General features: G+C 39.3%; 1 protein-coding gene across 4 annotated transcripts in view; it reads right to left on the bottom strand.

Annotated features, from left to right (window-relative positions):
• The window catches only part of LOC109937770 (zinc finger MYM-type protein 4-like), a 119,093-nt gene that overhangs the window by 26,352 nt on the left and 79,095 nt on the right, over positions 1–13,646 (bottom strand). For 3 of the 4 annotated variants that reach the window (XM_048613091.1, XM_048613092.1, XM_048613094.1), the window contains 4 exons: positions 13,418–13,568; positions 11,036–11,208; positions 6,094–6,244; positions 904–1,026 (listed from right to left, as the gene is read on the bottom strand). In XM_048613091.1, the coding sequence (XP_048469048.1) occupies positions 904–1,026; positions 6,094–6,244; positions 11,036–11,208; positions 13,418–13,568 (598 nt within the window). The remainder of the gene's footprint in view (positions 1–903; positions 1,027–6,093; positions 6,245–11,035; positions 11,209–13,417; positions 13,569–13,646) is intronic. The other variant, XM_048613093.1, reaches the window with a different exon arrangement.

The following is a 13,646-nucleotide window of genomic DNA, read 5'->3' as shown; positions in this document are numbered from 1 at the left end:
TCTCAGATTCTCCAGCATCTGCAGTTCCTACTATCTCTGAGACAACTAAATATGTTTAGATTGCTGAAGTGAATGTTCTAAGCACATAAGAAAGGCTGAATAATCATCTGTGGTGTGCACTTTTATGGTTCTGTAGTTGCCTGCAATCAATGGACAATTCAAAACAAAAGGAACTTCAGATAGAGGAAAATGCTCACAGTAGCAGACAATCATCTATCCAGAATCATGCTGCTAATCTGTTAAAAGTTATTATTTCACCTTGATCAGTCAGAATTCACAGCTGCTATCCACCTATCTCATTGGAAGTGTTTGAATGACTGTACAATGAAGAATAAAAGCTCAGATACTGTAACCTAATGACTCCTCAGTCTAAGTGCCTGGTAATACTTCCTTGAAGGCTTTCATGTGAAAAGGCCACTTGATAGGGGTATTCAAAGGCTGCTGGGGCCTGTAGGATAGCAGAGCTCCATTATGCTGTGCAGGAAGTGGGCTCCCCCAACAAAATAAGCTTCCAAAATTGACTTTTTGGGCAAGGGATGCAATAAACAATAGAAGAATAAGTCCCATGAAGACAATGGGGAGGGAAGGAAAGAAAGAAATGGAGCAATTCACTTATTCAAACCAACTGCCAGTACCTGCTCATGAATAGCGACAAGGAGTTAGAAGCAGGCAACTATCAGGTTGCTTGTTGGTTGGTAAATTACAAAGATGTTCCGTCAGAAATAGGAAATTTTAAAACATCAATAAAAAGAAAACAGCACTGAAGTTCAGACAGGACAGCACAACATAATTAGATGGGAATTTGTCTTCCACTAATGAGCAATCAACAAATGTTCAATTCTCTACACACTGTTTTGCTAAAAGGTGGCAAATGTTAAATTCAAGCTTGTAGCAGCTCCATACCATTTAAACTTGTTGTTGAATTAGCAGCATTCTGTACTGGTGGGGTGTTAGCTAACGACATCACGTTTGCTATAACAGGAGTAGACTCCTTTCGATGGACACTAGGAAGATTTGGTACTGGTACTGTTGAAAGATGGTATTTATTATTAGTAATCATACAAAACATTTAATCTTGAGTAGCTTCTAGTTCATCACCAAACACCAACTGAAGTTGAAACAAAAACAGAAATTACTGTTAAAACTCAGCAGATCCATGAGCGTCTGCGGAGAGAAAGCACAGTTAACATTTTGGGTTCAGTGACCCTTCTTCAGAACTGTTCTTTGGTTATTTTTAATAATCAAAGTTGAATTCTGTTTTATAAAAAAAAGTACCAACTTTTCATGTAATCCTCTGAGAACAAATTCAGTGTTTCAACATCATAATCAAACCAGAATTACAAATTCCATTTCATTTACGGGATGTATTCAGATCATTTTATGAAACAAGATTGGTCAGGTTAAGCTTGTACTCACTGGAATTTAGAAGACTAAGTGGCGATTTGCTTGAAACATACAAGACCCTGAAGAGTTTTAACAGTGTGGATGTGGAGAGGAAGCTTTCTCTTACAGAGTCATACAGCCATACAGCCCTTCGGTCCAACCAGTCCATGTCAAACATAATCCTAAACTAAACTAGTCACACCTGCCTGTTCCTGGCCCATATCCCTCATAACCTTTCCTATTCACATTCTTATCCAAACATCTTTTAAATGTTGTAATTGTATCCAACATCCACATGTTCATGAAAAAGCTCATTCCACACTCGAACCACCCTCTGTTTAAAGAATTTGCCTCTCATGTCGTTTTTTAAATCTCTCCCTCTTCTAACTTTCAAAATATGCCCCCTAATCTTGAGATCGCCCATCCTAGGGGAAAAGACAACTACCACTAACTCTATCTATACCTCTCATTATTTTATAAATGTCTATCAGGTTGCCTCTCAACCTCCTACCTTCCAGTGAAAAAGTACAAGCCTATCCAACATTTCTCTACAAGTCAAACCTTCTATGATCAGCAAAACCCTGGTAAATCTCTTCTGAACCCTCTCCAGCTTAATAATATCCTTCCTATAACTGGGTGATCAGAACTGGACACAGCATTCCAGAAGAGATCTCACCAATGTCCCATGCAACCTCAGCATGGCTTCCCAAATCCTACACTCAAATGACTGAGCAACAATCTAGAACTAGTGGTCACTGTTTTAAAATAGGTACCTGGATTTTCTGATGGCGGGGCAGTTGTTACTCCAGCATAGACTGAGTTGCCCATGGGAACCTTTTGGAGTCACCATCGTAGCAGACCCTGAAGGAACTTCAATTTGCCAGGAAGGTTCTACTGGGAAATTCTCCTATTCTTGAACTGTTTCAAGGTAGCCATTTAATTTGGGATATTCCATTTGTTCTGATGAAACTAAGTAAATACTTACCCAGGAAGAGCCAGACTATTAAATATATAGTTAATTCCTGAGTAATTAGTTAACTGAGCCCATATTTACCTCCCACACTCCCAACTACTACTCTACCCAAACCACGGACATCTCCCAGACAGTGACCTGACACACCACAGGACTTGATCACCCACTTTACCCCCTCAAAAGCCAACTTCACCCTTCAGCTCCCAAAGGAGCTCATTCCACCATCCTCCAATGCACCATTTCCCTGCAACCTCCGCCCTCCCCCAACAGAGACCCGACTTCTCCTGCCTGCTTCAGCCTATCCTTAACACTGGATTATGCATCTGGCCCCCTTGTCACCTTGCACTCTATTCTCTGCCCAGCTGGAACTCTACTTACCTGGCATCCTACACAGCTGGAACTCTCCTCACTGCAATCAGTTGTGCAAAATAAATGAACTATCAGATTGGGAGTAGAGCTCTGCAATTCTGAAGGAGCCTTCATTGGAATCTCCTGTCAGAAATGTGGAGCGCTCTCCATGCATTAAAAAAAAGTCGCAATCTGTGTGAGACTGTTACTCTTTGGAAAATCTGGTCAACTATTTAAGAAAGAGATGAGGAGAACTTTTTCTCATGGCATGGCGTTAGTTTTAGGAGCTCTCTTCCTCTAAGAAGCAGAGCCTTTGAACATTTTAAAGGCAGAGTTAAATAGATTATTGATAACAAATGGGATAAACATGAATCCTGGGTAAGTGGGATTATGAAGGAATCAAATCAGTCATAATTTTATTGAATGCAGCTGAGGCCCAAAGGGCCTACACTTTTTACAAAGTTGTGTCTTTACATCTACATCTGTATTTTTTTAAAAACTCGATATTTTGCAGACACATCAATTTATATCAAAATGTTAAATACTCAAAAAAAAATTTGGGAACTGGATATTGCCATGGTTAGTTTCCAAGTAACGTGCCACAGCATTCAGGTTTTGTAGCTGCGTTACTTTGAATCAATGCATGTGTCATTTTATACCATGGAATGTTGAATAAAACGTGGTTAATGATTTATAATGCTTTCATAAGATAACTTGTTTACTGATGTAGCATTAGAGAAGAATTCAGGTTCAAACTGTATGTTTATGTGTGAACACTGATAGTAATGGTCTTAGTACTGAAACTCTGTAGTTTTTAAACCTCTATTTTCAGATATTACAGATTACATGCCAACACAAATACACATACAAATATTAGAGAATCATAACTTATTTAAGAACGACAATCATGTTTGACTTGTATATTATCATTTGTTATTAAATACATCAGTGATCTGCATTACATCACTGAAGATCAAGCTGAAGGAATCTCAATATTTGACAATACGTTGATCATGTATGACACAGTAGTGATGTCTAAACTTTGTTTACCAGTATACTAAGACATGTACATGAAAACCTCAACCTGTCAATGTGCATCAAGAAATCCATGTGTGCATGATACAATCTGCCAAATAGTAGTTCCGACTAGTTTAAATTTAAACTCTCATTCACGAATAAAGGAGAATCTTATTTTAGATATAGGCAACTTCGTTCAATTGAATCTCATAATCAAGACAAAGAGTGTAGGGGTATTCTTAAGGAAAAAAATCAGGAAGGCAAAGAGGGGATATGAGACTGCATTGGCAGATAAGGTCAAGGATAATCCAAAGGTTCTACAAATACATTAAGAAAATGAGGGCAACTAAAAAGATGGTAGGGCCTCAAAGATCAAGGAGGTCATCTTTGTGTTGAAACCCAGGAGATAGGAGAGATATTAGATGCATACTTTGCGTCAGTTTTTACTGTGGAGAAAGAAACGGAGTCTGGAGAATGCACAGAAATAAACTTTGATATTTTAAAAAAAGGATCACATTACAGAGGAGGAAGCTTGGGACGTCTTAGAAAATACAAAGGTAGATAAATCTCCAGGACCTGGTCTGATGTATCCCAGAATATTGTGGGAAGTAAGGGAGGAAATTGCCAGACCCTTTGCAGAAATATTTGCATTATCTATAACCTTGGGTGAGGTGCCTGATGACTGGAGGGTGGCTAGTGTTGTACCTTTAAGAGAGGTTGCAAGGAGAAACCTGTGCGTCTGACTTCAGTTGTGGGTAAATGTTGGGGATGATTACAAAAGACAGGATTTACGGACATTGAGGCAAAAATTGATTAGGGATAGTCAGCGTGGTTTTGAGAGGAAAATCATGTCTCACAAACTTGACTGAGTTCTGAGGAAGTTACCAAAAAGATTGATGATGGCAGAGCAGTAGACACTGTTTGAGAGATAGTAGGAACTGCAGATGCTGGAGAATCTGAGATAACAAGGTGGAGAGCTGGATGAACACAGCAGGCCAAGCAGTATCAGAGGAGCAGGAAGGCTGACGTTTCAGGTCTAGACCCATTTGTGTGGATTTTAGTAAAGCCTTCAATGAGGTTCCACATGGTAAACTAATTAGTAAAGTTAGGTCACGTGATTCAGGCTGAGCTTGCCAATTGGATAAATAATTGGATTAACAGCAGGAGACAGTGTGGTAGTGGAGGATTGCTTTTGTGTGGTAGTGGAGGATTGCTTTTCAGACTGGAGGCCTGTCACCAGCAACGTTCTGCAGGGATCGATTCTGAGTCCTCTTTCGTTTGTCATTTATATAAATCATTTGGATGAGAATATAGAAGGCATAGCAAGTTTCTGGATGACACCGAAATTGGTGGCGTAGTAGACAGTGAAGAAAGTTTTCTAAGATAACAAAGGGATCTTGATCAAGTGGGTCAATGGGCTGAAAAATAGCAGATGGAGTTCTGCGATGTACTGCTTTTTGGAACAACAAATCAGGGTAGGGCTTAATTAATGGTAGGGCCTGGGTAGTGTTGTCAAACAAAGGGACTTAGGGGGTGCAGGTACATAATTCTTTGAAGTTTGAGTCACATATAGACAGGGTGGTTAAAAAGGCATTTGACATGCCTGCCTTCATTGTTCAGTTATTTGAGTATTCGATTTAGGAAGTCATGTTGAGGTTGTACAGGACATTGATGAGGCATCTTCTGGAATACTGTGTCCAGTTCTGGTCACCCAGTTATCGGAAAGATATTATTAAGTCGGACAATGTTCAGAAGAGATGTACCAGGATGTTGCCAAGTATGGAAGATTTGAGTCATAGAGAAAGGCCGGATCGGCTCGGACATTTTCCATTGGAGGGTAGGAGGTTGCGAGGCAACCTGACAGACATTTATAAAATAATGAGAGGTATAGATAGAGTTAGTGGTAGTTGTCTTTTCCCCCGGATGGGGGATTTCAAGACTAGGGGTCACATTTTTAAGGTTAGAAGAGAGATAGATTTAAAAAGAAACATGAGAGGCAAATTCTTTACACTGAGGGTGGTTTGAGTGTGAAATGAACTTCTTGAGAAAGTGGTGGATGTAGGTACAATTACAATGTTTAAAAGACATTTGGATAAGTACATGAATAGGAAAGGTTTTGAGGGATATGGGCAAGGAGCAGGCAGGTATGACTAGTTTAGGTTGGGATCATGTTTGCCACAGACTGGTTGAAGCAAAGGGTCCGTTTCCACGCTGTATGACTCTGACTTGTACAACAGGGAATAAGCACAAATTGAAATAAGTTGACTTGGCTTCAAAGCAACATTTTCTAACAGCAATATAGACACATTTTGTTTCAAAGCTACTCAAAGAACAGCAGCATAGGGAGAACTAAAATAATTGTAATTAAATACCTTTACCCTCTTGAGGTGCTGTTTCTGCTAAGTGATGTTGATTGCAGAATGTAAGGACACAATGAAGGTTACAAAAATGTTTAGTTTGTCCATGCCATTTAATAGATTCATTTAGTTTACCTTGACGTTTGCAGCAATCACACTTAGCCATCTACAGAATAAAAAAAAAATTACAATTTCAAATGTACAACACCACTGAATAAATTTTGTAAATTAAGTGAAGGTCCGTTCATGATGTGCCAACTTTTTCATTTGGAACATGTCCTTTTTGAGTTGTTCAGGTCACAGACCAGGATTTGAACTCAACATCGACATGCAGTAATAAAGGAGCACAATATTGTCCAAGGGTTGTCTTTCAGATGATTTAAACTATGTGCACAGATCTATAGTATGATTTGAAGAGGAAAAGCACCCGCAATAGCTTGATGATATTCCTCCTTTAAACAAACACTGCATAGTTCAGAACTTTCCACTAGAATCTTGATCTCTACTGATTGGAGTTTTGGAGCTTTGTCGATTCAAGCTGTTCCAATATTAAATTCACTCTTAAAAACAAAATCCAAACAGAAAAGTCAGAAAACAAAATTATCTATTCCTTGAAATTATCCTTGCACTAATTTTTGGATGGGATGACACGGCTGCTAATCTCCAGGTACACCAGCACCCTCTCACGGTAGAAAAGTGACATGTTTGCAACTCTATTCAATGTCAGTGTTTACTGTAAAATAAATGATGAGGTTAATACACTCACAATGTTTGAGAAGATTTGTAGCTCGGGGTGTGGATGAGGTTGTAGACATATTCGCCGAGTCAGTGGGTTTGGTTGCTAATGTTTCGTCACCCTGCTAAGTAACATAGTCAGCGTGCCTCTCGTGATGTGTTGGTGTTCTGTCCCGCTTGTTAGTTATATGCCTTAGTCTGTTGGGGTGTTTGGTACCGCTTCCAGTTCCATTTCTCAGTGGTTTATACAAGGGTTGAATTCAATGTGTTTGTTGATGGAGTTCCGGTTAGAATACCAGGTCTCCAGAAATTCCCTGGTGTGTCTCAGTTTGACTTGTGCAGTTATGGATATGTTGTCCCAGTCGAATCTGTGTCCCTTTTTGTCCCTCACATCCATAAGCGCACAAGCCAAACAGAGACATGCCAGGGGATTCCTGGAGGCCTGGTATTCTAACCGGAACTCCTCCAACAAACACACAATTAGAACCTGTGTGCAAAACACTGAAAAACAGAACCGGAAGTGGTACAAACACCCCAATTAACTGAGGCACATAAATAACAAGCGGGATAGAACACCAGCGCTTCACCAGAGGCACACTGACGATGTTACCTAGCAGGGTGATGGAATATTTGCAACCAAATCCACCGGCTCGGCGAGCATGTCTACAACCTCACGCTCACAATGATTTACATACAACTCAAACAGTGAAGCAAGGCGGACACAGATCTGCAGTTAAAGGTGAAAATACAAACGCTGCTGATAGAGGTTGTCTGCTCCTCTTTTAAACTCCATGAAAACAGCACCTTGCTACTTGGCTCCTCATTGAAAGTCATGATCTACCTGTACTTAAACTCTACGTAGATATGGAGTAAACTTTCCTCAAAAAGTTCTAACTCAGCATTCTATTAATCAGATGATAAATCCTTCTGAGGCTCAAGTTGTTAAGGTTTACAACAGATGACTAAAAACTACAAATTCAGACGTTTTGAAGAAATCATTAATTTTTCTTGTTACACTGTTTCTGGGTCAAATGGAGATGGGAGTTAGGATTCAAATAGTGTTCAGGTCATGGAGGGGAAATATCCAAATGAAATCACAAAGTATACACCAGCCAACTTCCCTCATATTCCTTCACGTACCCATGCTTGCATCCAATACCTTTACCTTGCACCATTTCTCTTACACTGTGGTCCTCAGTTCCATTACTTGGACCAACTCCTAAGCACCCCCATTCCATTAACTGCCCTCTTCCTTTGCCCCAACCCAACACTCTAGACCTTCTCTTTCTTTTTACATAATTGCTTGGAATGTCTCCTGTAAAGAGCTTTTAAAAATATGGCAATCACCAAGAATTGGTAAGACTAAAGTTGGAGCTGGGCAGTGAGACTAGTTGAAGAAAGGATGACCAAGTGGCTATCGGGACATGGCAGCAGCTTAGCAACAAAGGAAACTAGGGGACAGGACTGTGGACATAGAAACTAGAGCAGGAAGACACAGTAAATTTAACGAGAATGAAGAGCAGAATGAACGACTCTGGAAAGTGGGTTTGAAAGAGAATTAAGAGATCCCAGAATCTAAGCTGACAATCATCAAAAAAAATCTACTTTGGATTCTTCAGGAATAATCATTCCTGCAGATCAAATATTTCAACATCAAAATTTAACATGTTACTATATTGAAAAGTCCCATGTGGAAAATATCTTCTCTTACAAAATGGATATTTTGATCTTATTTAAAACGATTTGCTTACAATCTGCTATTCTGTGGAACTAGAGGATGACAGTTTAAGATAATCGAACCTTGGAAGAAACTACAATTTGAATAAGATTGAATAAACATTCCTTCCTCACCAAGGGTTAAAAAATACACAACAAAATTAGCTTTTGAGAACAAGAGTACCACCTAGTGTTCAAAAGGGACTAAGCAGAATGAAGCTTATTTAGCTGATTCAAATATGAATCAAAGGCAGCTATTATGATCTATTAGTTTATTTAATAACTCTCAAGGGTGAAGTAGTTTTTTTCCACTGACCACTTGTATCATTGGCTGTCCTTCAATTTGAGATCACAACTTTGCCGAATTGTGAATTTCTATGACTGAAATCGCGTATCTTTGGGCATGTGATGTCCCATGAGAAAGTATTATCCTGAGTTTAGGATCTACTTCATTTTCTCTCTCTGCTGCGACCATTCCTCATCATTAAGGCATTTGGACTCCTGGCACGATGTACCTTGATGGACAGGTTGTCAACAGTTTGAACTACTAATAGTAAGCTCTTTCAAGTCATCAATTACATTGCTGCCATGCTTCAAGGAGAACTTCAAGGGGTTTTTGAAATGTTTTCTTTGTCCCTCATTTGGAATTCTGGCCATTTGAAAGTTGTGAAATCAGGAACTGGCAGGGGAGATGTTTTTCAGACATTTTGTCCTGAACATCACAGCTGAATTTGCAGGAGTTTTGCTTGGCCGCTTGTGAGTTGGCACCAAGAGGACACTAATATCTAGTCAATGGTCTTCCTAATGACTCCGGACGATATAGCAGAAGAACTGCAGATGAAATTTCTCTACTGCTTTTGTGTGCCCTGCAACCCTTTCATGATGATGGATTGCAACTGTCTTGAATGAATGGGAGATCTGAAACAGACATCTTTAAATTGTGAGCTGGTGCCCAATTAGACTGAGATAGCCCCATACTATTTACAAACGACCCAAGAGTGGCTGTTCACCTCAAGTATAAACATTCCTCTGGTGTGAGTATTAAATATCACCATGACAGAAAAGTAGTTGATCTGAAATAATAGCAAGTACCGTGGATGTTGGAGATCTTGAATGAAAAAAAGTGCTGGACAAACTCAGCAGGTCTGGCATCATCTGTGGAGAGGGAATCTGCAGACCTGCTGAGTTACTCCAGCATTTTCAGTATTTAACCTGTTGCCTTTGTGCCAGAACTAAAGTAACGACAAAAGACACAAGATTCATTATTTGTGGATGACGGTGGTGCTGTCGTTCACTCTGCGGCAGATTTGCAAATCACTCTTGATCTCTTCAATCTGCTCTGTATCTTTCATGTTGTGATGAAAGATTCTAGACAAATATTTTGAAATTTGGATCAGTTCTGAGAAGGTAGTTTTACTTGATCAGGTAGAACATTCAAAACAGTGACCCAACTGCATCAATTCCAAGAAAGCATGTGACCGTCAAGTGTCTAGCAGAACTCCTGTAGATGGAATGGATGAATGCTTAACTGTTGAGTTTACAACAAATTGGAACTGCATAAAATTTCATTTTTGATTCCATTTCAGAAGAATACAGAGTTCAGTTCAGAAGGGGGAACAGTTTCTCCAGCAGGAGGTTCAAGCTTTCAGTTCAGGGGAATCTTCAATTAGGTGGAACTGATAAAGTTTAGGCCATCAAAATTGTGAAAGGTTCATACCAGAGGACCCGAAAAGCAATTGTCAAACTTTCTGTGCAGTCCAAGGAAAATAAATTACGAAGAGTCAGTTAAGTTAAAAACTTAAAAAATTGGGAAAGGATTGAAATTTTTCTGGAACTGAGTATTTGTAAAACTGAAGTATTGGGAAACTTGTTGAAATGATGCCTTGACATGTGTGCAAAGATTGTTCGAATGGTGTTTTTTTTACATGTATATAAAATGTATATTTACTTCATACATATTTACTACATCAAAAATTTTCTCTTGTGCAATAAATCTACGTTCTGTGGTTAAGGAACACTTGCAACCTCATGTGAATATGTTTGTGTTACTAACTACATTAAGCAACTGCAAAAATTCAACATCTGATCTACCAAGCTAGATTTTATTCTGGGATCAAACTTTTCTAGTACTACCATTAGCTGGGATCATAACAATGCTTAAATATACTTGGAGAAGATATTTTTTCACTGGAAAAACTCTAAACTCCCTGTGCACAACTGATACTCTTCATCTGAATCTGATTTGAATATGAAAGCTGAACATGCAGATTAAATCGATCTTCAATCGAATATGATTTGATAACAACTTAGAATTGATGTCACTCTTTAACTTGCCTGTCTGCACTCTGTCCTGGCAACTGAAAGATTTCAAGTGACTCGGAAAATTTCGGCAGTTTTTTTTTTAAAATCAGCACAAACAACTGAAAAGGAAGGTAATGCACTTTCATATCAATTAATATTCAAAGCTGTTCAATTATGATTTCTACAAATGAAGAAGTTTACTCACCTGATAAAACAGCACAGTAAACTTGAATAAACATTCTTCACTACAAAATTCTTCGATTTTCCCTCCAAACTGCTGGTTAAGTAGGCGTTTTGATGACTGCGAACAGGAACTACAAGATTTACAGTGAAGTCCCCAACGTTTTGCCAAGTCGTGCTTGTAAAGAAGTTTGCAACCTGCAAGTAATGTAATGAGAACAAACTTTAAAAATGAAAATTAGCATTTTAATACATAGGAAACAGGGATTTTTTTTCGTTGGAACCCAACCCTCACCTAATGTCCTTTGTGTAATTCCATTCCTGTCCCTTTGCCAACTGAAGTCATACCTAATCTGAATCAGTTTTAAGAACTTCTTTTGGCCCACATTTTGGGTAAATGCCCTGTCCAGTGTGGTACTAACCAATGAAAACCAGCTAAGACTCCTGGATTCAGTCGTGTGTCACGACCCATCCCATCTTAGGTCTCCTATTTTAAGAACAAAGAACAAAGAAAATTACAGCACAGGAGCAAGCCCTTCGGCCCTCCAAGCCTGCACCGATCCAGATCCTCTACCTAAACCTGTCGCCTATTTTCCAAGGATCTGTATCCCTCTGCTCCCTGCCCATTCATGTATCTGTCTAGATACATCTTAAATGATGCTATCGTGCCCACCTCTTCCACCTCCGCTGGCAACGTGTTCCAGGCACCCACCACCCTCTGCGTAAAGAACTTTCCACGCATATCTCCCTTCAACTTTTCCCCTCTCACCTTGAAATCATGACCCCTAGTAATTGAGTCCCCTACTCTGGGATAAAGCTTCTTGCTATCCACCCTGTCTATACCTCATGATTTTGTTGACCTCAATCAGGTCCCCCCTCAACCTCCGCCTTTCTAATGTAAATAATCCTAATCTACTCAACCTCTCTTCATAGCTAGCGCCCTCCATACCAGGCAACATCCTAGTGAACTTCCTCTGCACCCTCTCCAAAACATCCATATCCTTTTGGTAATGTGGCAACCAGAACTGAACGCAGTATTCCAAATGTGGTCGAACCAAAGTCCTATACAACTGTAACATGACCTGCCAACTCTTGTACTCAATACCCCGTCCGATGAATGAAAGCATGCCGTATGCCTTCTTGACCACTCTATCGACTTGCGTTGCCACCTTCAGGGTACAACGGACCTGAATACCCAGACCTTTCTGTGCATCAATTTTCCCCAGGGCTTTTCCATTTACCGTATAGTTCGCTCTTGAATTGGATCTTCCAAAATGCATCACCTCGCATTTGCCTGGATTGAACTCCATCTGCCATTTCTCTGCCCAACTCTCCAATCTGTCTATATTCTGCTGCATTCTCCAACAGTTCCCTTCACTATCTGCTACTCCACCAGTCTTATTTTGTTCCAAAAAAGCTCAATGAAACATTGATGAGCAGCAGATCACCTAATCGATGCGCATTTTCTGTCTCTCTCGGGAAAACATGCACTTCTTATTAACTTTAGTTATAGATTCCAAATTCTTCTTTTCCGTCAGCTGGATTCAAAATAAAGTATAGTGCATTGAGGGGGAGCTAAGTGACTCCATGAAGAACAAAAAGAAACATCTTCCAAGTTTGCAGAGAACTTGGGAATGTTAGTAGAATAAACTAATAGCATGATTAAGTAACAGTAACTGTTAGTGTTTTGCCAAGTTTTCTTAAAGTAATTTCAAGGAATGGTGGAAAAAGTCTTAACATATACTAATTTCAAGCGATGGGGAGAAAATCTCAACATAATCTTCTGTGATATTTTATCAAGGGGTATTTTGTTTTATTTGAAAGATTACATAGCTTGCCGAGGGTAGAAATTGTAAATGGAAAGTTGCAAAAGTCAAGTTTGATGGATCAAACAAAGGCTTTTCTTGCTCCATGTATTCTTAATTACTGCTAGTTATCATACAGTATATGCCAGGCTGTATGCAATGCTTCCTCTAATTTTTATTTGTACAGCCTGTTTCCTGCACTGCATTGTGCATTCAAGATTGCTGCATCTTAAAGGGTGTTTTGGATGTGTACAGCATGTTGATGGTCTGCTGCAAGGCATTCTAGATTGCTGCGCAGAAATACAGCTACACAGTATAGAGCGAAAAGTGGTTATGTTTATCTCTTTCAGCTCAAATCACCTCTTAAGACCCGATGGTGGAAGCTCGTGAAATGCCAAATTGTTCCGATTTGTTTCAGATTTTATATTTGCTTTGCACTATCTTCATTTTTTCCCCCACAGGAACAGGAAATCATACAGGTCTTTAATAGAAATTACACAAAACAAAAGTTTGTCATAAATTATTGCTTATATGAATTGCACTTTGAGGGCTGAAAGTTTAGCTCATCCAACAAAATAACTATTTCAAAACACACCCATTACCTTCACTACAAAATGGCTTGTCAACACTCGAAAACTTTACTGTCTCCTTAACAATCTTTTCTGACCGGCAGTATTCACATATTGCAACCACAGAATTGATCCTTTTGTATTCATCACAACAAGATCTTCCACAGAACTGAACCATTCTACCCTGTGTAAAGAAAATTAAAGGTAACTGTTGACACTCTGGTAAAAAAAAAAGGATATCCAATAAAGGTATCCCAAGAAT

This window comes from Rhincodon typus, chromosome 27 (assembly GCF_021869965.1).
Source record: "Rhincodon typus isolate 14 chromosome 27, sRhiTyp1.1, whole genome shotgun sequence".
Taxonomy (NCBI): Eukaryota; Metazoa; Chordata; class Chondrichthyes; order Orectolobiformes; family Rhincodontidae; genus Rhincodon; species Rhincodon typus.
The sequence above is the reverse complement of the archived record's forward strand: the minus strand, read 5'-3'. Positions and strand labels throughout refer to the sequence as shown.